The following is a 26,224-nucleotide window of genomic DNA, read 5'->3' as shown; positions in this document are numbered from 1 at the left end:
TCATTAGTCAAGAAATATACATTATTAATTTAAAAATGATTAAATGTTTATACATGGAGTGTAGCTGCACTTTTAATAATTCCATATTTTTAGTTTAGCGTATTAAGCAAACATTAATAAGTACAATACATACTTATTAAAAATATTTCAGAAATGAAGCAGTCATTTACTGGGCTTTAACACGTTTTGCACTTGATAAATCATTTTCTTTAAATTACGATACGAATAAGTAATTATTTTTATATAAATTTCGAGAAAAACAAGTGTAATTGCAACTTTAACAGCTGCTTTGTTGTTTCAAATAAATACATTCAAGTATTAATCTCAAACGTCTACAGATTCAACAATTTGGTCATTCACTGGACTAGACTTCCACACCTACAAGATATTGTGAAAAATTAAAAAATCGAATGCAAGTAGATCAGGTAATTGTAGATTACGATAACAATTAAAATACACGTTTTGTAAGAGATTAGGGATCAAAAAACACAATTAGGTATTATAAAAAAATCTTTTGTTTAGTATCCATATATTTATATTCGTATGTTTAACGTTTTGAAATTGTTTGCCATGAAAGAAATTCTACCTTTTTAACTAAAAATATTGTCCTATAAAATTGTCGTTCAAATATTAAATTATTCAAATACAAAGTTGATTGAGTAGAAATCCACCGGAATATTAAATTATTTTCACAACAAATCGCTGTAAAATCGAGCTGCACTTAAACATCGATTCATATTCAAGCATTGAATTACTCCACCGGTTGAACCTCCACCTACTCGCACTTCCTAATCCTCTTTTCCTCGAATCACCCATCACCCGGAACTTCAACAAAGCTCCGCGAGTCTGAAAAATCGTAATCGCCGCGGCGAGCCTCGATTCACCTACACTCCCACTCATGAGTATTAAGTCACGTATTGAATATGCAATAAATGATACAAAGACATTACGAACTTATTGAAAGTCTGGAATAAATATTGTTTAGGGGATATTAACACAGATGAACAGCGCTCATTTTACCATGAAGTATTATAACAAAGATACTGTTGTATTTCAGAGGCGGACTCTTCAACTGTTTCACGAGTTGGTTTCATTCATTTATTAAATTTAAGTAGGTCATCGATCGACCCTCCGTATTAACTAACATAAATCTTCGATATGTATTTATTAAATTTTAATTATACTATGTATTTTCTTCGTGATTCCGACTAATTGCAACTTTGTCAAAGTTTCTTTTTAATACACCATTTAGTAAACTAATGTCCCTAACAATCACAAAAGAACTCAACTCATTTGGACCAATTTTTACTTATGAAACATTTAAAATATAAGTTTGTTTTTTTTTAAATAGACTTAATAATACACTCTGGCTCTAGGGTCCAGAAATGATGTATTCAATGGTCTACGCCTCTGACCGGCGCGTTCGCGCTCGCCTAGCAGCATTATCAGATAAAGTGATTCGGCGATTTCGTGTTTCAGAGCGTAGTGCCTTACCGCTGCAGTAGCGACAGCGACGAGGAGCCAGTCACGAAGCAGCCCCGACTCAGCCGCAGACACTCGCGCGGCTCTGGAAGGGAATCCCCGGGTCAGTCGGTCCGCTCGACGCGATCCGAACGCTCGAAACGCCACAGAGCGACGAGATCACGGTACTTGGAGGATCCAGCCGCGACCAGAGCGGATCTATCCGACACAGACGCGTCTTCCGAGAATCGATCCGTCGGCGAAGGATCTTACTTCGAGGTGCGTATACTCCGGTGAACGAAATATCGTATTCCCTTTTGTTTCTCGATTTTTAATATATCTACGTGATCATCGAGTGTTGGTGATACCGACGAGACAGCGTTTTTCGAAAGATTTCTTGTGGAACAATGGTGTTCTTGTGAGCAGGAATTCTTTTTTTGTTCGTCGACAGTGACTGGAACTCTGGAAGCTCGTGGGATTTTATAGTGTTCGCCGAGAATTTTTGGATATTTTGATCGACGCGGATCGTGGTTTTATTTTGTGATCGAATTTGAGATCGCCTTTGTGTTGTACTGTTTGTTGATTATTTGTTTACTAGGTGGGGATTCTTTTTGGGTTTCTTTGTGTTTTGGATTAAGGTGATTTTGTATGACTGAAATTGAAGGATTTGGAGGATTTGTGAAGTGTCGACTGGTGAGATTAATATTCGTGATCGATTCACTGTGGAACTTATGCATTTTTGGAATAGAGATTCTAACGAGGATTTATTAAATTGAAAATTAAATAAGAAGTATATTATCTTTCAATGGATTAGGCAATTTTCATTGATTTTAGGTTCTCTGAAAACAGTTAATAAAAACCGAAAGTGGTTATAAACATCTGCGGTGTAGTGATCGAACTCAAGACTAAAACGATCGAACATTGTAAATTCTGAATCGAAATTTATAATTCTTTTCGAATCGCGTTTCGAAATCATGCCAAAATAAAATAAATATTGTAAATCGTGTAAACATCGAACTGTTAACATAAAATTGGAAATTGACCCTCAAAATAAAAGTGAACCAATCTGTCAATGGAAAATCTATGATTGCCGAAATGTTAAGTAGTAGCAAATTTACAGTATCTATTGAACGTCTTCGATTTAATTCCTCCATAAAGTTAGTGTTTAAATTAACATAGTAACAACTGTAGTGAATTATTTTTCATTTATATCGAATCTATTAACTCTTGTAAGTACGGGACCGTCAGAACCGGCAATTGGGTCAATCAGGACCCATAAGTGAATATTTACTTCGTTGTTGCATAAACTGTTAGATGACTGTGTTTATCGATGGGTCGCTGGTGACCCAAGCTTAGAAAGGCAAGGACTAATGAATAAATCCACGTGAAATTTTTTATAATAGTGTAAAACCAAGTGTTGGTAAATAGTTGTAGTGAAACTATAAATTTCTATAATATTTAGAGATAAGACGATTAAATTGTACGCTGTAAAAAGTGTTGGTCTTGAACGTGTCGAGACGTTCAGTGCAAAAAAATGTACATAAATTTTCAAATAATTTAACGCCACGGTGATTTTACGCGATCGTTCGATCTGAAAGCGAGGAAAGAAAATCCGACAAAAAGTCGTGTAATGTATGTCTGCTCAGAGTGAGTTCGGTGGACTGATGGTCGCTCGATTACGGGGATGGACATCTGACTGTGGAAGTTGATCCTTATTAGCTAACCGCCATTGTTTCGTTTCGAGCTTGGAGGAAGTGTCTCGCATACTTTGTGCACGCGTTGCGTCCACGTGTGCTCCGATCGATCGAAATCCGGTATATTCGATCGTATCGCTTTGTCACTAGACTGTGAATTTCGATGCAAATTCATGGATAATTTTACGAAAATTGAAATAAAAAAAAATGCACTACAATCTTTCAAAGTTTAGCACGATAAAATAAAAGTACCAATGAAAATAGAAATAAATACAAATTAAAGAATTGAAAATACGGGTAAAAATAAAATATTAATAACAGTTAAAATAGAAATTTACTATTTATAAAACAGAAAATCTTGGATTATTTAATAATTTATATTGTTCAGTTCGCTTCACTTCATTTTGGTTGTATAGATGATAAATGCGTAACTTTCACGGACTATTCGAAACTTTTTTGGCTTAAATGAGACCAGGTTTTTTTTTCAGGTAGGATCGGTTTAATTAATAACTTCGTGGATAAAAACTGAGACTCCTTATTCGAATACGTCAGCGGTTTCAGCATTGAAATTATAGTACCTAACTGTAGTTGCCTTTGTAGCATAGAATTAGCGTTCTTATTAGTGCGAAATAATATATACGCGAAGGTACGACTACAATTTGAAATATCCTGTAAAGTAATTAGGTTCCATTGACGAATGATGAAATGATGCAAAAAATGTAGTTCGATGGGAAAAAATCTAACGGTTCCATTACAAAAAGAGATACAGAAAGATACAAAGGGATAACTCACTAGATCTTATATAATCGTCATTGATCATTTTGTTCTATTATCGTGCATATTTTCTATAATTTTATTACTTTCTTATTATATTACACATTGACGACGTTAATTTTAGTATATAGTTAACGATTATTATCGTTACTATAGATGTTAAATATATTCATACAGAATTATTTTTTTGTTTTTAAACGGATCATCACAGACAATATTAATCTTAAACATTAATAGAAGTTACAATTTTATTTAATAATACGGTTCAGTAATAATCATAATAATACAGTTTGGTAATAATAATCCCAACACGGTTTAATAATAATTATAGAAGTAATCCCATGATTTAATAACAATAGCAGTATAATATTACGGGAGTTATAATAAAACTTAACAGAATGAACATAAACTTTCAGCATAAATTGAATGTGCATAAAGATTCATTAATTTGGTATTAACGATCAGGTCAGTTACAGTTTCGTTCCGCCAAGATACAGATTTTATTTTTACCTTAATTTCTACCTTTGTAATGTATTGTTTGCCTAGCGTTCAGAAACCAAAATTCATTTCTCAGAATGTAGATCAACCCTAAATGCAGTTAACGGTGTGGATTCGGGCTCACGAACGGATACCTGAATATGGAAACGGGCCTGGATCCCTTATTAGCGGCCATTGTTTCTTTCCAGGAACAAAAGTGATCGCCTGGTCGATCCGCGCCGCTCGAATACATTGTGTATACACACGTCGAACTGGTGTTTCGACTCACCTTAGCGACTTAAGGAGAAACTACAGGTTTCTTACTTTTGTCTGTCTCTTCGCGATCGTGTATACACGGTGTCAAAAAAGGTTGGAACAAAATTTACGTTCGTGTTAACTGAATCGAGCAGGTGAAAATGTTGCAAAACTTTAAAAGCTTAAAAACAAATCTGTTATGGGTCAAAATAGATTCTACATCCACTTGGTGTTTAGCTTCCAGAGAATAACGTCGTTTTAGGATCAATAGCCACCGTAAACATAGTTGCACTCTTTTTGGGTTCTTTATATAATTAATGATTTGAGTGCTGTGGACACATATCGAGCGAAAATTTTATAGAAAATCGAAATCTTTGCGAAATCTTAGTAACTTCAATCACTTTCACTTATGATGTAACACAAACTACTCTTTGATTGACTTGACTGTAGTCTGTTTTATGTGTGACCGTCATCTGTTATCTACAGTATGGTTAATTTCTACATAAATAATCTATTGAGAGTACTGATAAGAAATCTACAACTTCTTGGTAAAGTCAGCGTTCATTCCCGTAAGAGTCAGAGATCTATACTATTTCATTTATATTGATAATGATTTTCCAAAATCCAGCGTGGTTTTTCGTCAGCAAATGGCGGGAACCCAAATTTGATTTAAAGTATAGTAACAATACTTTATTGGAACGCGAGACACATTGCGTTTTCCTATGAAAGATAACAGAAAAATCGAATTTCTGTTGTTTTAAACAAATATAAGAGATTTCTTTGCATTAACATTCACGCACCTATGGGTGGGTCAGCGGCGACTCGTCCACGAACATAGTCACAGAACCATTTAATGTAGCGATAAAGTCCAGTATCGTCTGTATACATGTCTCTGAGATCTTATGGATCCCTATTGACCTAGTTGCGAGTTTTGATGCTTCGTTCTTTGAAAATGAAACGTTCTACGAGATTTCGAATAAAATCGAAACGCCATTTAACGTGATTAAATTTCTTATTATACTGAATCTCAAACAATTAGGTGCGGTGTAAGTGCATAAAATCCACCGTCCAGATATCATAAAAAAAGGATTGATCGATCAGTTTCGGGGTACATATTCTGCACTTAAAGAATTGACATTAAAAGGGTTATTTTGTATTTTTCCCAAAAGGACCATTTGCGTCATTTCGACCTACAATGTATTTCTTTCACTATGTACACCCACGAGCAAAGTTGGCTTCCACTAGGGGGAAAAAGTAACGTAGAGAAATGGCCTCCTACCACTTTGTAAATTTATTTCAGGTACTGAAACAAATGTTAAACCAAATGTTAATTTCATATAAATTTCAGTAACTCCCAAAACTAAATGGTAGCAGGCCCTTCGCCAACTTCACTTTTTCCCCTAGCGGAAGCCGAGTTTGCTCGTCGGTGTATCCATCATCTTGAAAAAGATTCTCTCGACCACCACTATAATCTGTCTTTATCTAACATACAATTCTAAAGTTTTAGAACCTTGTAAACAGAAAATAATAATAAAGGATATGACGCTTATCAAATGCTAATGGATCATTTTGGCCCAACCGGTTCTTCAAGTAGCGTTGAATCGTAGGAATTGCTCTTCGAGCATCTACCCTGTGATCGGGACACGTAATAACGTTACTCGTCACACGTGTTACCTGTGTGGAATGATCTATCGCTTCGCGGACAATGACAATGTTATTACTGCGCGCCGAGTGGAACGCTGTGTTCCTTTCGTTCAATATCTTTGTTGTCCCGATGAAATTGATTTACGACGATGCCCGGTTTAATTCGTCGTTACCGCGAATCTGTGGGTAAATATCCTTACTTACAACAGCATTTAACAACATGTCCGCTCGTATAAGATGATAGATATTTAAATACTTTAGCCTGAGGAAGGTAACTAAACTTTTCCATTGAAGCTTGCATATCCATCAAACAATCATTTCAAAACATTAAACGGTTGATTTTTCGATCAAACATTCTTAAAGATGCGATTGGGGTAGAATTAATGGCAGCGAAGCTGAGACTCGCCTTTACACTACTATTTAATATATTTTTAATGTATTTCTTTTAGTGTATTTTTTATTATTCTGATCTAAGACGACATTATTCTTGTTATATTTATTATTAGAGACAAAGGGAATTGATTTAGCGAAACTTGCGTTTTAATGAGGGTAAATACCAAAAGTTTGGAAGGTAAAGTTAGTATCAATCGCTATCAATCGCAGCACGTAGGAAACTATCTCGGCCGGCAGACTCGCGCTCTGATTGGTCGGGGATTTTCGTTAATATTTCGTTAGCAAAACCTCCAATAACATTTTTTCTACGAAAAAATTTGTTTCAGATCATCACACGAGTCTCCCATTTCCGGGTCCTCCAACATTTTTGTTACACCCTGTATGTTCTCTCGTTTCCTCCCGCGTTCCCTTCAATCGAGGAAGCTCGAAAATCTTGCCTCGCCGAGACGAGCTCTTCGCTCTGCCCGAGCGGAATTGAGAACTCGCCGGGAGAAAGTGCACACGCGGCGGCGGGGCCTTTTACCTTCTGAAATATTCACGAGGCGAAATAAGCAAAAAAAAAAAATTAAAATGACGCGTAATTACACGTACGTGACGCAGAGGAACGTGCCCACGGTCCCCGTTCGACCTTATCCTCCGCTCAGGCAGAAGCGATATTTTCTTCGGCACGCTTTATTTCCGACCCGACATGAAATCAGTTTCTTACGTTGCAGGGTGGAAAGTTGTTACGTTTCCTTAATTTTTCGGTCGTTAAATCCGCCCCCATCACGACGGGCCGTTTCAAAAAAGCTAGACGATTTCGACAAATCAGACCACAAATTCCAAATCAGCACAAGTCCACTGTGGTTTTTGAATTTTTTTTTTACAAACACACCTGGTATTCTGATAACGTTAAAAATGATTGAAAATTATTGTGAACATATAGGTTAAGAATGATTTACGTTCAAGTATACCAAAATAAGTTAGCTTTATATTAATCTATAACCCGATGGAAATCATTTCCATCCTGGTGTGTTACACTAAAAACAGTATAATGAATCGGTGGTAAAAGTCATCAGTTTTATGGCTTCTTCTTTCTATCACTGTATTTATAGTTTTTGCGACTCTATAATGTATGATAAGCCGCAAAATTTAGAGTATAACGGAGTACTTACTCTATAATTTTTTATTGTATCCCTGTTTAATTTCTACTGTTTTAAAATACTACATAAAAATGTTAACCCTTCAGAAACATCCACGTTTTATCTATAAGCCAAGATTTCTCACAATTCTTTTACTTCTGTAGAATGTATCTTATTTTATCTTTTATCGTAAACATGAATTTTTATCTTTAGATCGGAAAGTATATCTCCCCTACGTGAGAGACGTAGAAGTAATAGTCAACGTGTTAAAAACTCCACATCCTTAGCACCGTGGAACAAGGGAAAGGAACTATGTACACAATAGCAATACTTTACGTTTGGAATTCTTGGTCAAGGCCATGCTTCTGGGAATATTTCTGTATATTAATATTTCGATAGGATCAATCCAATGTTTGCGTTAGCGCGCCAGTTAGCGGCTCGATCGATAATTAACATCTTATCGTGGAGAATTATCGCGATCAACTCAACCGTCAGGCTCGTCAGTCAGTCGCAATGGAGAGGTGTAAAAGTGCGGTTCCCGGTGCTCGACGATGTTTTGCCTCGCTATCGAAAGAATCTAATACAATCTTCTAAAAATAGTACCCGATATATCGTCATTCCTCAACCAATTAGATTCACTTAACGCTCCTAAAGTGTCCAGTGGCTGAAACTTTAACTCGATTCTTCCTCAGTTTTCTGTGAAAACCGGTTCTCACGTGTCACATCCCAATCGAACAATGAAAAACACTGAAAAATAATTGGTGTAACGATATTTCATCTTTCTGTCAGTTTCTCGATCGTCTGTGAATCGGTTATCATTAACAGAAGGATAGAAAATCGACAGAATATTCCGACGAATATTATGGAAGACAGTTTTATGCGATTCGATGAAATATGAAGATAAACTGTGAGTAGCCATTTTGACGGTGTGTCTGTGGTTGCAGGATGAATTATGTCAGCTGTGTGTGATGGACGCAAAGTCCGACGGAGCGGAGAATTGTGAGGAAACCGATCGAATCGCGTCCACGTTGGGCGATCAGGGTGAGGAGGGCGATATCGAGGAGGACGCAGTCACGGAGGACGAAGAGGACGACATGCCACCAACACCGGAGACCGTGCCGGTGACAAATTCGACGGGAATCGAGGAAAGTTGCGACCAGATCGACGGTAGACCCGGAAACGTGGTGGGACAAACGAACGGTAGTCTAGCTAAGAAAGAGACAGCGAAACGCCGTAGAACGACAGAGGAGGCCGCCGCCTCTTTCAACACGTAAGTATTTCCTTATCAAGATTCTTATCTCGAGGGGCGTGAGTGCCCCGGTCGTGTACCGGAAAATGAACTAATTTCGTGAAAGTTTCACCGTTTTTGTTTCAACATAGGAGAATTGTGGGTATCGTTTGTACAATTTGTTAGGATTTAGTTTTATTGTCTTCTGACCGCTGGTTTTGTTAATAATAGTTTGAAAGGGAACCGTATGTTTTATAGTATTCTTGTTTTTAAAAGCAGTTGGAGAAATTGGATAGCGTGAAATTGTTGTTTTTTTGTTTTCTCTCTTCATAATGGTTTCAGAAATCTGAATGGTTCGAGACGTCTTTGAAGCTGACGTTTGAAAACGACTTGTGTAAATCGTGTTTTTCGTTTTAAAAAGAGTTTTCGTTGATTTTGATTGGTTAGAATTAAATAACTTTTCGTAGTGAAAAGATTTTTAAGGAACAGTGATCATGCTTTTCTATTTTTATGTGGAAACAGAAATCATTTCCGAGTGAGCAATTTCTGTGACTGGAGGTGGTCCAGCTAATTTGATTCATAACTTATGATCTCTGCATAGTATGCGCGTTTCAGAGAATTCATCGCTAAACCTGTCGTTTGTTCGTTAGATCCGACCGGAAGTCGAAGAACTGCGCGACCTTTTACTTCCGTCACCTGGACACAGACTCCGAGCAGAACGAGGAGGCCGCGATTGTCGCGGAGGACTCGTCCGAGGAAGAGTGGACATACACATCCGCGAACGACGCGTCAGAACAGCGCAAGACGAACGTCCTGGTGCGACTAGATTTCGGCGAGACGCCCAGGAACAACAGCAATCAGCGACGCGGCAACGAGATCGCCATAAGAACCTCAACCGTTAGGCCCGTGAAAGAGGTGACGATGGAGTGCGTGGACGAGACCCCGAACGAAACCGACGCGTCCTTGCAGCGCGAGAAAGAGGACAGCGACGACGAGACGCGCAACGACAAGACCAGCATTCAGAGGTTGATCAAAGAGGTCGAGAAGCTGGTCGGTGAAGAGAGGCGAGCTGGTGTCCCGAAGACGTTTCCCCAGCTCATATTCGACGATAAGGCGATGACGAACAATCATCGTGCCAAGTACGCAAGGATCAAGGAGTGGTTGAAGTTGAACTCGGTCCGTGGGCACGAGGGACGACTGTCCACGTCGCAGGTGAGTCGTAATTTTATGTATGCAGACTAACGTGAGCACCTTTAGTATCTCACTTGCTTAGTTATTTTATTATTTAAATCTACACATTTGTGGATTTTTCGTACTCAGGGTCGCATGAAGGTCGCACTTTGACAGGTCATTGGATTGGTCGTGATCTCAACTATTACGCCGGGATGATAACAATATATAGTTCTATTTAAAAATAACATTGATGACCTGAAAATTTCGAAAAATATGACTGAGAAAAATTTTTGCTGATGATAGTATTTCTTCCATCTGACCAATTAACACTTTCTTTTTATATTTGTGTGTATCTTCGAAAATAACGGAGATATTGCAGATGCTCACGTTAGGTGGGACACTCTATTCACATATTTATTTATTAAAAAAAAAATAGTTACCCTATAAATAATACCCTAGCTATTAGCTATTGCCTATTTTTGCTTCGCCTTACCGTCTGATATTTTGGTAACTTATAAATCTGTATATCCTTATACCTAATGTTATTTATTAAAAGGAACGTTCTTTATTAAAAGGAAAGCTTTGGACTGTGTTCCTCCATAAGCCAAAATAGCCGTAATTATCGCTGTCGCGCGCGCACGGTGAGATTGCCTTTCGCGGCGAACGCGTGGGATTTTTCCGCTGGGGAAAGTACCATTTCAATGACGATCGGAGATTTAAATCGAAGAAAGTCCACGTCGATCCGCGGCGAATGGAGTCTGATTCGCGATCGTGGGATCTTGCACGGTGAACAGAGTAGCAATCAGAGTGGCAAAAAGGTTGTGAGTGTGGAGATGGTTTTAATCTTGACAAACCACTTGCCTTGTAATTATTTTCCGCGATTATGCTCGTGAGAGTTAGTTTATTTATAATAGTTTGATGGAAGATGGAGGAAGTGTGTGGCTGTTGTAAGTGAGCATTTACTCCGAACGTTTGACACTTGGATGGCGGTGACTGGGTCAATTTTGCACCTGTGTTTTCAAGCACTTGATCCAACTTCTGAAAATTAATTTATGTTAGTAGTTGTTAATATTAAATTGAATGAAAGGACGACTAATTCACGTAGAAATTTGTTTAAAAATGTGTTTCCAGAGGCAGAGCGGATTAATCGACCTTCTTAGAGGCTGATTAATCGGCTAGTAGAGATAGGTAATTTCTTCATCTAGGTGAAGAGTTTCGAATAACTAACGAAAGATAAAGAAAGTATGTAGACATTTATAATTGATTAAACATGGAAGTTCCAATTGTTACAATACAATAATATTTCTTCTTGAATAAGTAGGCACTTGGCAAACAATTATTTAATCTCATTAACTATTTAAAAGCCAGGATGATGATCTCAGATATTGCTGCTTTTCACTATAATTATTCGAATAAAATTGTGTCAAACTCTGTCGGCTACTCGCCCAAAACTCTAGTCTGTACATCTCTAGTAGCAACCGTTTCATGAAAACAAGACAATATCCATGCGAGAAGTTTAACACTCGCGAACAGTACTGGATCAGTCAGCGTATAGCAAGGATTATTACTGGAGTAACGCCTTAAAAACCCTCACATCACCCTCAAAGTCCAAACAAAGACGGTTACAAATCACCATTCGAGCGGTGACAGTCACGAGATGAAATTGAAAAAAAAAAAAAAGAAACAAAAAAGGGAGGTCACTAGTATTGCAAAATTTCGTCACGCGATGCGGTAAGGGGATAATACTCGGATCGTTTAAGTGTTTCAACGTGTCCTCCGCGCGGTCACGCTCGCGCCAGTTTTAACGATGGGGGGAGGGGATTACATGATTTCGCAACAAATTGTAATCAACTGGAATTACAGCCGTTGGATAGCTGCGATGCGAGCGGCGAGTACACGACTGAGGAGTCCGACGGGGATAGGCAGTCGGTCTCGTCCGAGGATCTGCAAAGCAGCGTAGCGACTTACCGACGTTTCGAAGGTGCCCTCGGTTGCACGTCCCAGTCGGTGTCGCAAGAGATCTTCGACGATCCGGAGAAGACGCCGGTGAACGAGCCGAATCCTATCTTGGACGCGAGCACGCCGAAAGTCGTGATGCGTTCGAAACAAAAGACGAACGGTCCCAGGCCCTGGAGCGTCTCGTGCATCTCGCAAATCGGGAACAAACCCGGCATGAATCAAACGAACGATCCGATTTCGCAGTTCTCGATCTCGGAGACTGCGCTCCATCAGCTGATCGCCACGCCGCCGACAAAGTCTGCGTCCCTAGATGCCACGTGAGTGTATTTGTATTCCGTATACTTTTTTTCTTCTCTTTCTACTGCTTTGTTTTGTTGTTGGTTGTCTGTGTACAAGCTGCATAGTATAAGAGTTTGAGTTAATTAACCCCCTAACTGGATTTGTCTACTACAGTATTATAGACGCCTATTTTATCATTTTAGTGACAATATCTGGAATGAGTATGTTTTTTTTTTACAAAGAGTTTTATAACTTTGAATGGAACACTGACTGTTGTACTATACTCACAGTATACGTATATTTGTACAATACCTGGTCCACGTAGAACCTGCACCATTTTCATTTTTTTTTAATTAAATACATCAGTAAACTAAAGTGAATAGTGATTAATTGTTTGTATAAGAAATTTATAATTTAGATATTAAAAGAGTTAAGCTGGCGTTGCAATTTTGCTGTGGTTTCTCGACTAGGAATTCAACTTATGTCAGGAAAATGACAATATATTGGAGAAGTTAGGGAGATATGTTTCAAGTACATAATGGATCCTGTAGCTATTGTTCCATGTTAATAATAATTTAGGATGGAATTGGCCATTACTTGTCCATGTATCTGATAGTATTGTTTTTATATTAATTTTTGGCATCAAATAATTGACATCGGTTTCAATGTAATTGTCGCCAAACAAACTTATGTTTGACATTATCGAAGTAAACCTTCCTTATTTTTCTTTTAAAACACCAACAATAATAATTCGATGTAAAGGGTACTATATTTTCTCTCGAAACAAAAACTTAGCTAACAACTATCATTCTACATCGCCTGAGAAAAGCTTCAATTACCCATCCATCAAAAATTACTAACAAACATCATACAGTCAATCGCGTTGTATTTGATTTCCATCGTACATTCAATTAATTTTTTCGATCTGATCGATTCACGCGGTGCAAACTGTATCACCGTAAAATCATACTTTCTTTGGAACACCAGCTCAAGGCTTCTCTTAACCCCTTTGTTTCTGTATTTCCAATTACAGGGGATCACGAAAGTCGTTCAACAATTCAACATCCACGCTGATGGAGGAGTCGATCATGTGCCATGATGGCCGGGTTGTTCGGAACAGCTCGTTACGCCGGAAGAAGAGCAGACTGCGCAAGAAGAATCTGGTAAGATGGCATACTGTTGCGAATAGTGTTCCACCATTTATTCTCACCGTTCTAATATTTACATTGCACATCGAATTAATGCTAATGACGATACTCGCTTCATTACCTACATAACTACGTGGATAATAGTTCTGAAATATTTAGTTCATCGAAGATATTTATTTGTTTTTTTAATAAATTGTAACCTATACTACACAGTACTTTGTATACAGCTACTTTGACAAAAGGACCCTTACGTCGAGTCTTGTCTCCTAATAACTGACCAGAAACAAATTCGAATGCAAATTTGTCAATAGCAATTAGAACCTTGGTCTATAAAATTGGAACATCGTTGGCTCAAGTGCATTGACGTCAAAGATGATCATATTAAAAACTAGAAATATTTTAACCCTCATCCGTTTCCTATGTCAATTTAACACATTTCTCTCCTAAGGAATGATGTTATTCTATCATGTGTAGGTAAACTTAGCAGAAGGTTTCTATTTAAAAAAATGTGCAAATCTAATTATTTATCTCTTCCTTATATTACTAGTTTACCACTGTGTAAACTTGACATCGAGGAACAAATGAATTAGAAAAAATGAAGAACAGACAGGGGTTAAAAACAATATAAGTTGTCTCCCCACTGTACTCCCAGAACTGTTCAAATGACCTGCCTACTTCAGTAACTGTTCATCGACGAGTCCTCAATGACCCAGCCACAGAAATTCGAAGGACTAATACAAACAGTCATAGCATTCAATTTGACTCCAAACCCGAATAACATAGAACAGAACCTAGCCTAGACTAAGCAAACCGAAATGATAAAACCTTCATGTTTGCTTACTTTTCTGCGTATCTAGGGCCGCAAAAGTGACTCGAGCTCGGAGGCGGTGAACGCCAACAATTCCGCCGGGAGCGACGGCAGCTCGTCGAATCAGCAACGATCGACACGAAAAATGAGCGGCAGTCGTTCGATACGCACGATCTCACGTGACTGTCACGGACGGTTGACGACCCTGGTAAAGTCCGGCTCGTTCTCCGGGTGCACGGCTCATCAGCAGCTCTCCGCCGAGAGGACGATCGTCAGCGACCCGACGCCGCCATTCAGGTTACCGTGCTGTATCGCGGTGGCTTCCGCGTCCGAGACCGAGGCCGAGGAGCAACGTAACTGCACGCTCGCGCGTTTCACGTACGAAGACGGGCTCCTCGACACCGTGCTCGCCGGCAAACAGCTGTCCAATCAGCAGCTGAACGTCGACAGCGACGTCGAGATGAACAGTCTTGGGAACAACTCGTTCTCCGAGCAGGCCTGGGATAACTACCAGGTAAATACGTTTAGCCTTTTGACCTTGGGCATACGGGAACTGGTACACCCGCGGTTTCTATGAAAGTTCAGCTGTCGATTTTTTTTCATCGTATCGTTGAAAGTAACTAGAGGATAGACGGTTCGAATGATAGGGTGGGCATAGTACGTGAAGGCAATTTTGAAATTTTAAGCGTAGAGTGTATTTTTTTTTGTTGGTTTTGGGTCGTCGGTATTATTTATTAATTATGTGGCGGTATGGGAATTCGAAGACAAATTTTCTAATGTGAAACAGACAGTAAGATTTGGTAATATAAAGTCGGAAGATAGACCTTACATGTGTGAAGCGTAAAGACGTTTTTGGATTATTGGTACCATTTATTGAAAATTCATGTTTCGTTCTTCATGTACTGGACATACAGTGAGAGTCAAAAGTGAGTAGACACTTTGAAGGTATGGGATTCATTCATATTTATTTCTCTTACTTTAGAATTTAACATTTTACATAGGATCTGGTAACTGTGGATGTAGGATCTGACTGATTGAAAGTGTTTTCCAGCAAACAATTTTTCACCACCTCTGCTATATACATATCTTAGGTCATGAACTCTCACTAGAAGACCCATGCTTGCAGCTGAATTTGATTTTGAAATATTTAAATATCCAAATCTGTCCATAGTACTATGAATAAAAGCCAACTGTCCTACATCAGAGGTTACCATGCTGCACGCGAACCATAATAGTACATTCACCAGGTTCAACGATATTTACCAAATTTTGTGGTCATAATTTCGAATTTTTTTTCTCGAACATGGTGACTGCCTATTTATCCTGCAAACGTTAAAAAAATCATATCTCACCTTGTGCAAGGTGTACACTTAGTTTTGACTCTCACTGTATATGATTGTAATTTGGGAAGGGTATGAGGTTGACGGAAATTCAGATACTCTGTAAAAATTAGAAATGTAATGAAGAAGCTGTAGTAGTTAAAAACTAGTCTCCTTGGTATATTTGTGTTTATTGTCCCACTTTGTGTTAGTTTGATAGCTTGCAGAGGAAGACTGATCACCTGGATTACTTCTGTACTAACTATACTCAGTACATCAGTATCATAATATTTAGTGTATACAAAGGGGAATTTTGTCAGTGCAGCTCCCTATCAAGATAAGCCTCAAGGACACGGACAGTGAATACACTACTTACTTTTTTTCGTAGTTTTAAAAAACAGCAGCAGGTTTATTGTTATCACATAGTTTAATAATTTTATATTGTTAATGGCAGATAATTAGGATGAAAAAATAAAAACATTTTTCGACTAAAAATAATTTAGAGAAATAGCAGACTTCTCCGTACCGGTGGCGTATGGAATACGCCGCCCGTGTCCTTGAGGGTTAATAAAAAGCTGCTAACGTGATATTTAATTTTGAATAAAGATACAGTAATAGAATTTGTACCTATTGATTTTTTAAAGAATTAATAACATTGAAGGAACGACATGACTTTTGATAAAAGTATTACTAATCCATTTCTTAGTTGCTTTGGTTGTTTTGTTGTATAATTAATCCAGTATTTTCTCTGTTACTATCACTATTTAGTTTTTCTTTACATTATTGTTTATTTGTCTTTTTTTTTTTTTTGCTAGGAAAAGTATATGAGCGAACCGTACAGCGAAGCGCCGGATGTAGAAACCGCTCGACGATTGCTGGAGTTTGGAGACGATTACCGAAACTTCCTCGATAGTCAGTCCGATTGTGCCTCCAGTATGAGCGCAGTCCCCACTAGTTCTCCACTGCCTAGAAGTCGTATACACCATGTACGTTCCATTCTATTCTTCTTTCTCGACCAAGTGTCCGTATTCTTCCTGTGATAGTTCATAGTATAGGCACTATTCTTTTTCCTTTATTTTTTACATACTGCAGATAGATAAATTTCTACACTAAATAATATAAACACTATTATTCCCTTAATGTGTAGATATTGCAATTCGGTAAATTTACATACTAAACAATATTAACACAATGTTTCCCTTATTTTGTATATATTGTAGATAGATAAATGTGTACACGATTATGTCCCATATTTTGTACATACTATTGATGCCTTATATCCTGGTGCATATAAAATGATTTCACTGTATCGTTACGTTCGACATCGGTATGATTTTCATCGAAATATTCAGTCGATAATATTCTGTAGTTATATAAACAATGGTAGCTTTTGTGCTATTCACAGTTGTGTTCCTATGAATTTTTTTATTTTTATGATCCATAGTTTGTACGTATGAAATTACTTACAGCAGTCTCCATACGTTATGATTTACTTCACATTTTGATAATATTATTTTTGTATCGTAATGTATCGAGGTCTGTCAGTATCAAGTGTATACCGAAGTCGTACATTATTTGCCTTAGACGTTTAGTGTTTTCTGTGTGTTATAATATTCAAATTATGTAGAAATAAACGTGTTGAGCATCGTTTGTATAATGCTGTGGGCAGAGTGTGATTCCTCTGCAGCAAATAAAATCTTGATTTCAAATGTTTAAACATGAGAACGGCTAAATATTGATAATAAATTCATTCTTACCTCGCAACCTTGCACCGAATTATTACCTTCTTGCTCATGCATGCTGTTTTTAAACATTTTTTTTATTAACATATAATACACAAATGGTTAATTTTTCTTATTCCAATTGTCATTCAATCTGTAACATAGGAGATAATATTTTAATAATAATTTTTGTTTTTATTTCGTATAAAATAATGATTCAAACAAGATAGTTCGTTGCACGTGACAAATTTTGTAGTCGAGTTTCTCTGTCTCTTATCAAGGATTTTGCGAGACGAATGCGTCTCCAGGCTGATGATTTCTTAACGAGGGTAAACGATGTAATTACGGACACTTTCGTTGTAGATGTTCCTTTGTAGTCGGGTTCATATTGCTTCATTTGACGACACATGCAAATCACATATCGCTGTGAATATTCTTTACAACGGATACAATTTTCAGTGCAATCTGGCAAATATCATTTTACGCGGACTTCAATGTGCAGTAATATACAATAATAACCTATTACCCCTGAGTTTAACTGCATGTTTACTATATTACTAAAAATAGAACGTTTAAATATGTATATAACGTTGCTTCATCATATTCTGTCAACTTTGTTCAGATTTGTTATTTGCTCTCATTTCACTTTTATTTGATTTATGAATTGTCTGAGAAATCTTTTTGTCATTTCTATTTTAAATCGGAAGCAGAATGGTCATTAAAATTTGTATGTATTACCGTAGCTTCGTTATATTTACGCGTAGTTTGTAATCAAATTGTGGGTCAAAATTAAAAAATGTGAAGAAAGTAGTTTGCATCAGTAGTTTAATAAAAATAAATTTACAAAATTATCGCACGGACAGTATCCAATGTACGTAATATTTGTGTACAGAAAGATCAAGATCTTTATCTCGATTTTAGTGTACCTTATATAACTGTCATAATCAGGTATCAAGTACTTCGTTTTTGATCGCAAACGTTCTGAGCGCCACTGGCACGAGTCCACGAAAGCATCATTAGATTCTCTCTGCTTGACTCCACTATCGTTTCATGAGTGGTACAAAGTCATTATCCCACAACAACGTGCGTCAATTGATAGAAATTCAGTAGATTCTTTGAAATACATTCTAAAATTATACTTTAAATTCACCAAAACAATAGTTCATTTAAAATCAACAATTCTTTCTATACATTTGAAAATCCTAAAAAAAATTCACATTTTTATGGACAAATTTCGGAAACCACAACAAAACAAATATTTATTTTAACGAAGTTTTATTAATAAAATAGAAACAAAAAAAAAGAAAGGTTTACGTGACATCAATAAAATTTTCATTTTACAAAATCCATAATGTCACAATAAATGTTCCATTTCTTATAAATTAATAATGAATGTATGGATAAAAATTCATAGTATATTGTATATATTTTCCAATATTGAATGTTACACAAATACTTGTAGATAAAATACTAAATAGAGTGCCTCGAATCTGTTACAGGAAGTCACCGATACCACGGAAGACAGCGACAGTGATGTGGAGGACATCCGGAACGTGGTGGAGAAATCGCAGTCGCAGCTCGTGCTCGCTGAAAATCTGTTCCTGAGGTCGAATACCGGGGTGATGTCTGAGGATTGCGTACGTATATTCCCAGCGTTGTTTCCGCTTTCGTATTTGATGGCGCGTAAGATGTACCAGTTGTTCGACACACTGCGGAAAAGGGTTCATAAGTTGGCTAGTAATTTTTATCGCAGAACCGTTTGCACCGGTACCAACATCGTACGTTTGTTCCTGCTGAATCTTGCATCGCCGGGCTCACGGAGCTACCGAAAGTTCCATTAACGCATTGACGACCGTTTTTTTCGACCGGAAACGAAAAATTTCGTTTTCAAACGCGTGCATGATTCATTGTTTTCTAGATAACAGTGTTCTTTTCACATGTGAATATTATTGCATATGTATTACAATGATTTTACGTCATTGACATTGCTGGTTACACAGCAAGTTTTAGAAAATCTTTATCGGTCGCTAGTGTGTTAAGCTTTTTGCTGTGCTTTTCGTTTTAACTGTCGGCTAATACGATCTGTGTGTTAGCTTGCATTTCATCGTTGAAATATTTATGCGGACTGTTTCAGAAGTAATAAGAATGCATTTATTTATTTCGAAAAGCTTTTGTACTTAGGTCTGCACCAAGGGTGTCAGTTTCCGTCAGATACATTGAAAAATTATTCCGGAATAATTGAGTTACTATAATAATAGAGGTACTTGAATAGAATTGCAATTACTAAGAATAATAATTATTAAGAATTTGCAACAGTTCGTACCTTTTTTTTTATTAATGAAAATTGATGATCATTCAAACCAATGTCGTAAACGTTGCTAGAGATAAAAATTTCTCGCAATCGAAATAGTGACGTTAAAAGTATATCGTAAAAGAGAATTTATGAATACAGTCTCATTAGTTTTGGAATAGTCCATTATATTATTTTCAACGGCGGTATTGTGTATTATAAAAATATGTTTGCTTTCTTTCCTGTACATGCTGCTATCTTTCTTCAATTTTTTTTTAATGACGACGCCAGTATTGAATTTGAATGTTTTTTTTGTAATATACAATGTGTACATTATGTGGATTTTATGAATATGGCTGTACGTTTCTACATAGAGCATAGAAAAGATAATTGTATAGATTTTTGGAAGATACTGGAACGGCTGAAATGAGGAATGTTGTACAATTATAAATGTAGTTCATATTGAACCCATTTATTTTCATATTGTGAAGAAATTTAAGTATCCGAGTATAATCATTTTATAAAATGTTTGTTATTATATATGTCATAGAGTATTCGTTTCACACCGTTTTTTTATGATTATGAAGGACAAAAATCGCTTATGAAAGGTACATTAGTTTATTTGTAGTTTGTGCCTACATATATTCTAAACTGTAAATTTATAAATGAATGGAATAATTATTAATAATGTAACATAATAGTAAATATATGTTAATGAGTTTATACCAATAGCCTTAATGTGTTTGTTGCAACACCATGAATACCAATCTCTGTAAAATATTTACGTTCTATGATACGAGTAAACTGCAGAAAGAGTGCGTGTAACAACGCTTGCTTGCATGTTTATCGCTGCTTCTGTTCTTATCCTGCTTTTGCAACGTGTGCCGACAAATCACAGACGTGTACACTCACATGAGCAGTAAGTCTGGCTTGCTACATGGACAATTCCATGTTGCATTTACTAAGGTATGTTTACTAAAAAAAACTCTGCTTTTGCATGCCAAGGTATGGTAGTACTCAATGTCTGTTGTAATCTATATTGATATTTTACGTTTTCATTGTCTTTGAGTGTAAGAAATGTTGGATTAATTTTATATAATAAAATAATTATTATTTCATGTATTTAAGGTTGCTTCCATCGAAGATAATTTATAATTAATTGTTATCTTCTATCTATTCTTTGTTACTATTAAATTTAACAGTTAATAGTGAAGTCGAAATTTTTATTATTACTATTCTTTAATTTTTAAATATTTCATATTTGCAGTAGTTATTTTGAACACAACCAAATAGAATCCTGATTCTTTTCTTCTAATGTTTGCTTCAAAATGAAAAAGAGAATGAAAATACTGACGATCGAAATGCATAGAATTATAATGCAGTAGTCAAGTGTGTTTAGTGTGCATGATAGTATCCAGTATTTTTGAAAGCATGTAGTGTGTTTATAAATATGGATTAGAAGTAGAGAGACCGGTAGAATAAATTACAAAGGATATTTTGAAACTGAATTGACTAATTCATGTCATTTATATTATCAGGTCATTTATCTATTTGGAGATCGTGTTTTAACCATTGCTAAGTACGTCAACTTTTAAAAAGTGTAAATTTTTTGCTCATAACTGCGTACATCGATAAGCGCGATGACATGTAAAGATACGATCTCCAAAAGATACGGAATCTAAAAATCCTTCGGGTATTTTTGTCAAATTCTTCATCAGTCGTGTCATAATTATTTCAATTATCTTCATATATGTTACCCCAGATGGTTCGAGTAGTACATTAATACAGTAAAATTGTTCGTAATTTTCCATCTGTGTAGTTGCTGCGTTAATTCGTAAATTCGTTGAATCGTGGTTTCGTGGTTTGAATCGTGAAGCCGAGTTCATAGATCAGAGATTGATTTGTTCTTTTATGTTCCAGCCGGAGGTGGAGTGCGCGTGCAGAGAAAATCTGAGGTGTCTTCACGCGCTAGTGGAGTCCGTGAGCAATTCGTTCCGAAGCGAAAAATATGTGAAACAAATCCGTGGTGAGTACAAGTATCAAATTGAACATCGATCACTTTCTATATCGCTGTCGTACATGACCGCTGTATTGGTCACTGCACTGAGCGGGCTCATCTTCGTGCTTCTCTCTTAACTTCTGAAACCCGAACCCCTTTGAGTAACCCCTATGAAGGGATGAGATTGGAGTGGACAAAAGTGATCGAGTGATCTGACATTCTCCAATATCCCTCGCCAACAAAATCACCATGCATTTGGATAATACGAATATAACGAATAGGTACATTTTGAACCTTACTTCTTCACTAATGCGAACGTCCCTTCACTCTTTACTATGTTTTATTACAATTTTTCTTATTTTGTCAATATAAAAAAGTGTCCTAATAGTGGCGTCTTGAGTCTTTTAAACTGATCAGTTAAGAAAATTTGTGGAGAATCGATTATTTTCTGCATGTTAATCGACTCGCGCATATAGACAGCATGTATTATATTTCATAGCATCATTGGAGTGATAACTATGAATATACTATCTATATAGATTACTAGGATCCACAATATTCATATTGTATATACCTTTGTATGTTATTTTTTAAAGACTGATATATCAAGTATTAGCATATTGAATATGCATCTTCATTTTCCACGTATATCATAAATATTCTTGGGATGTGTATGCATCTGGAGTGATACAATTACTTCTTTTTCTTTTCATTTTTGTGAAATGTAAATTGTATTTAATGTTAATCATTTCTTTAATATTTAAATTCTTACGAGTGTGACGCTTGCATTCGATGGATTGAAATCACCAAATTTTTATGAGTGACTCGACTTTCATCGAGTATTTTGAGAGGCTTTAAGTTATAATTACAGCCTGCGCATAATAAACATACACATGCATGCGTAAATTTGTTTGAATTACGAACTGGTCATCTGCATGTTGAATAATGAATTATTTTGCATATCAATTTTGGTTGAACAGTCTCTCTGACAAAAGAAAAATGTTTATGATTTTGATACTGTTTTGCATAACACGTTGCCTCGATTTAATTTCAAAGTGATCGATAAGTTGTAACTATGTTACGCAACAATTACTATACGTTAAAACGGAATGCAACAACTTGGAAATTTCGCGTTAGTGAAGTGAAAATTTTCATGTATTCCTTGTGTGTACTTACTTTACATATATATAATATTAATATTTAATTTTGTGACAACAGACGTTTATATGATTTATATAGACGTTTATACATATATACATATATTAATCAATATATATTTTTCGTGTTATTTTTGCTTTATTGCAACGAAACGGTTGCGAATGTAACGAACCTTTAGAGTATTTTCATTTTTAGTTGACCTTTGTACATGTTCAATGTAATTATTATATAATAAAACACTGCTTTGTTGTGGCTTTTTACTAATTTGTTCTCTTGTTTCTTTTTTTGTTTTTACCTGTATAGAGTATTATTTAGACTTGGTATTATTACTACTTCACCGGCTCTCGTTAAATAAGTAGCATTTCAGCGTATTAATTGATAATCTTCATATGTAGTTAGTATTAAAATATTCGTGTAATCATATTATTATTTGAATCCTTTAATTTTTATTATAGTTTCAGATAAATTGAAAAAGATGTATGTAATGAAAAATTTACCAATCTTCGTAATAATATTTTCCGAATGTAATCATTAATGCTCATTATTTGTGGATGATCTTAAATAAAATCATTACGAAATCAATCTCATTTATCTTGCTTGTACTTAATTGCATTAAGTGTTTCGTTGTGTTCCACGTGAAACGCTCGAATGCTATTATATTTCGAATGAACTATTGTATAATTTCCTTACAGCGTTTGTCTGCCTGCAGCATGATTTTTTGTTAAAAAAACTATTCGCTATGCACCCATAATTTATTTTCTTAATTGCTACAGCAAGTAGACTTCAAACGATGCAGAAGCACTACACATATTATTTCTTTTTTAAAAGATTTAATTGATTTTCACATGCACCTAATTACAATCTACAGGTGAAATACATTCGACGATTTAGATTGTTGATGAAACGATCGAGGACACACAGACCGAGTATTATTACAGTAATCTACCAAAGTGCTGTAATAACATTATTACATAATAAATTACTAAACTCGTTTTCATATTTTCATTGTCATAAATTCGTAAAAGCCTATGGATTAATAATGTTTAGGGATTGATCAGTTATTATTACTGACGTCTCGATCGTCGTCTTTGGAGCCAACAGGCGATTGTGAGAGATGACCTTGAGAATTTAATCACGACCTTGAACGTCTGGCCATGACCTTGAGACATTGGTCATCTGATTTCGACCAGCTCTGTTTGGACTGTCCAAACTTTCTGTCAGGAATCAAAACCTTTCGTTAGGACTTCGAACACGTATGAATAGTTTACTGACCCATAACTAGCGATCGGTAATCCGGACGTTGGCTCGGAAGGTGTGTGTGTGGGGGGTTCGCACACGTGGGTGGACACAGTCCCGCGACTGTCCATCGAGTGCACCTTCGAGTCTCACCTTATAAGAAGCATCGGTCGACGAAGCCGCACGAACCGGTACTCGGCCGTTCCCGTGGTCGGTCTCGCGGGAGGATCGAAATGATCGGCGTCGCGTGTGCTTGCTCAGTAGCTCGGTCAGTATCAAGCAATGAACGTCGTCGATGACACATCTCGACGCCTGTTCCGATTCGCAACAGCTGATTCTCGCGATTGTGCGCGCGCGCGCGCGCGCAGTTTGACGTTTCGAAAGCTGACAGTCGGTTCAAACATCTGTATTTCTCCAATGGACGTGGTCGGTCGATTTGGTTTTTTTTTTGTTAATGAACGATATTACTTATGCATCGACCTAATAGAATGGTTTTATTGTACATACTACCGGTCGAAAGTTTGAGATTGTTTATTCCATGAATAGTCGTGATGAATGGTTTTAATGAAAAATACTCGAATGATTTTGCTGTTAAAAATAGGATGTTCTAGTATCTTTCGCGCCAATCTAAATAAAGGTCTAGAATAAACGTCACAATTGAATGTCATTTAAGATTCTGATAGAGTTCCTAATTCGATAATTTACCTCCAAGAATTTTCAACGGTGATTGTTACACTACAACTGAACTGACATTTCATATTCAATTATTTAAATATCCACCAATCTCAGTACTTCCTTTTCTAAATTCCTATTTAAAGAAAAAGCATATACATTTACTATATCTACCAAATTAAATTCATAAAACTTTCGAAATCTAGAAAATCCAACATCTTCCAACCGAGAAATTCACGTGACTAGGATTTAGAATTTATTCACAACCGCTTCAGTGATCAGTGTCTAAGGACTGGAAACTCGATCGAGTGGACTGAATTCGTTTAATTAGCCGACCAAATAAACGAAAGATCGTCGAGACGGCGGTGTTGTCGAGTGTGCGGTGCAATTAGCGGCGGTAATTATAAAACGGTTAATCGACTAGTGAGGAGCGTCGATCGTGCCTCGCGATGGTGTTCGCGAAACCGGAGCGGGCTGTCAGGAAAGATCCACCGGATACCTGTTACGTGTACCAGGAGATTATCGCTAAGGATCTGCCGGATGACGCCTGTACGTACGCTTCCGTATGTGTTTGAACCCCTCCACCCGTAAATCCTTTCGAATGTTTCACTGGACTGACACGGGGTCGATCATTATCCAAAGAAACGTTAACTCCAACGATTCTGTGAATAAAATTTTACTAAACCTTCAGGTTGTCGAATAAATTCATATGGATTTAATGTTACAACGATTTTTTTCTAATAACAATTGCCTGTGCACGATGTATTCTACAGGATGTTAATAAAATTGTGGGACACTTTCACAAGGGTAGATTTTATATGTCGAATTAATTTTAAGACGAAAATTAGGAATGACGAAATTGCAGATTTTCAGAGTTACTAATTACTGGAAATATGGGCGAAATACAGTAGCCAAAATAATGGTAGGTTCATAGCTCGAACTAGTGTGTTTACAGTTATCATTCTTATCTGCTTTGTGGAACACCTCCTGTGATGTTTGTTTATGTTTTGAATAGACGTGTTCTAAGTACTATAGCAACATTTAGTTTAGTTTCGACAGCGCAAGTGTTTAGACGTAATTGATTATGAAATTTGCTGAAAATTATTCTAGTAATAGAGCGAAATAATCTTAGGTTCACGATCATTTATTTAAGAAATATTTTTGTTACTACATATTTTCAAGAAATTTTATGAGATAAGTACAAAATTCTTTCATGTTTGTATATTTTAATATAAATTATAATATAAATTATAGTTATTTAACGCTTTTAAAAAATTATAATTATTTAAAGGGTAATGGGTCGTGGAAAGCCATTAAATGACCACGAAAAGGGATTAATCATTGCGTTCAAGGACATGAATTTATCAAACAGCAAAATCGCAGAAAAAATTCATAGATCTTCAAATGTTATTAAT

The 26,224-nt window shown here is 36.4% G+C and overlaps 1 protein-coding gene across 1 annotated transcript in view; it reads left to right on the top strand.

The window, feature by feature from the left end:
* The window catches only part of LOC107193718, a 177,465-nt gene that overhangs the window by 102,976 nt on the left and 48,265 nt on the right, over nt 1–26,224 (top strand). The window contains exons 9-17 of the mRNA XM_015583220.1: nt 1,480–1,740; nt 8,764–9,089; nt 9,698–10,259; nt 12,084–12,496; nt 13,492–13,621; nt 14,464–14,928; nt 16,549–16,719; nt 18,954–19,089; nt 21,633–21,770. Coding sequence (XP_015438706.1) covers nt 1,480–1,740; nt 8,764–9,089; nt 9,698–10,259; nt 12,084–12,496; nt 13,492–13,621; nt 14,464–14,928; nt 16,549–16,719; nt 18,954–19,089; nt 21,633–21,770 — 2,602 coding nt within the window. The remainder of the gene's footprint in view (nt 1–1,479; nt 1,741–8,763; nt 9,090–9,697; nt 10,260–12,083; nt 12,497–13,491; nt 13,622–14,463; nt 14,929–16,548; nt 16,720–18,953; nt 19,090–21,632; nt 21,771–26,224) is intronic.

This window comes from Dufourea novaeangliae, unplaced genomic scaffold (genome assembly GCF_001272555.1).
Source record: "Dufourea novaeangliae isolate 0120121106 unplaced genomic scaffold, ASM127255v1 scaffold25, whole genome shotgun sequence".
Taxonomy (NCBI): Eukaryota; Metazoa; Arthropoda; class Insecta; order Hymenoptera; family Halictidae; genus Dufourea; species Dufourea novaeangliae.
This window is presented reverse-complemented; position numbering and strand designations above follow the sequence as displayed.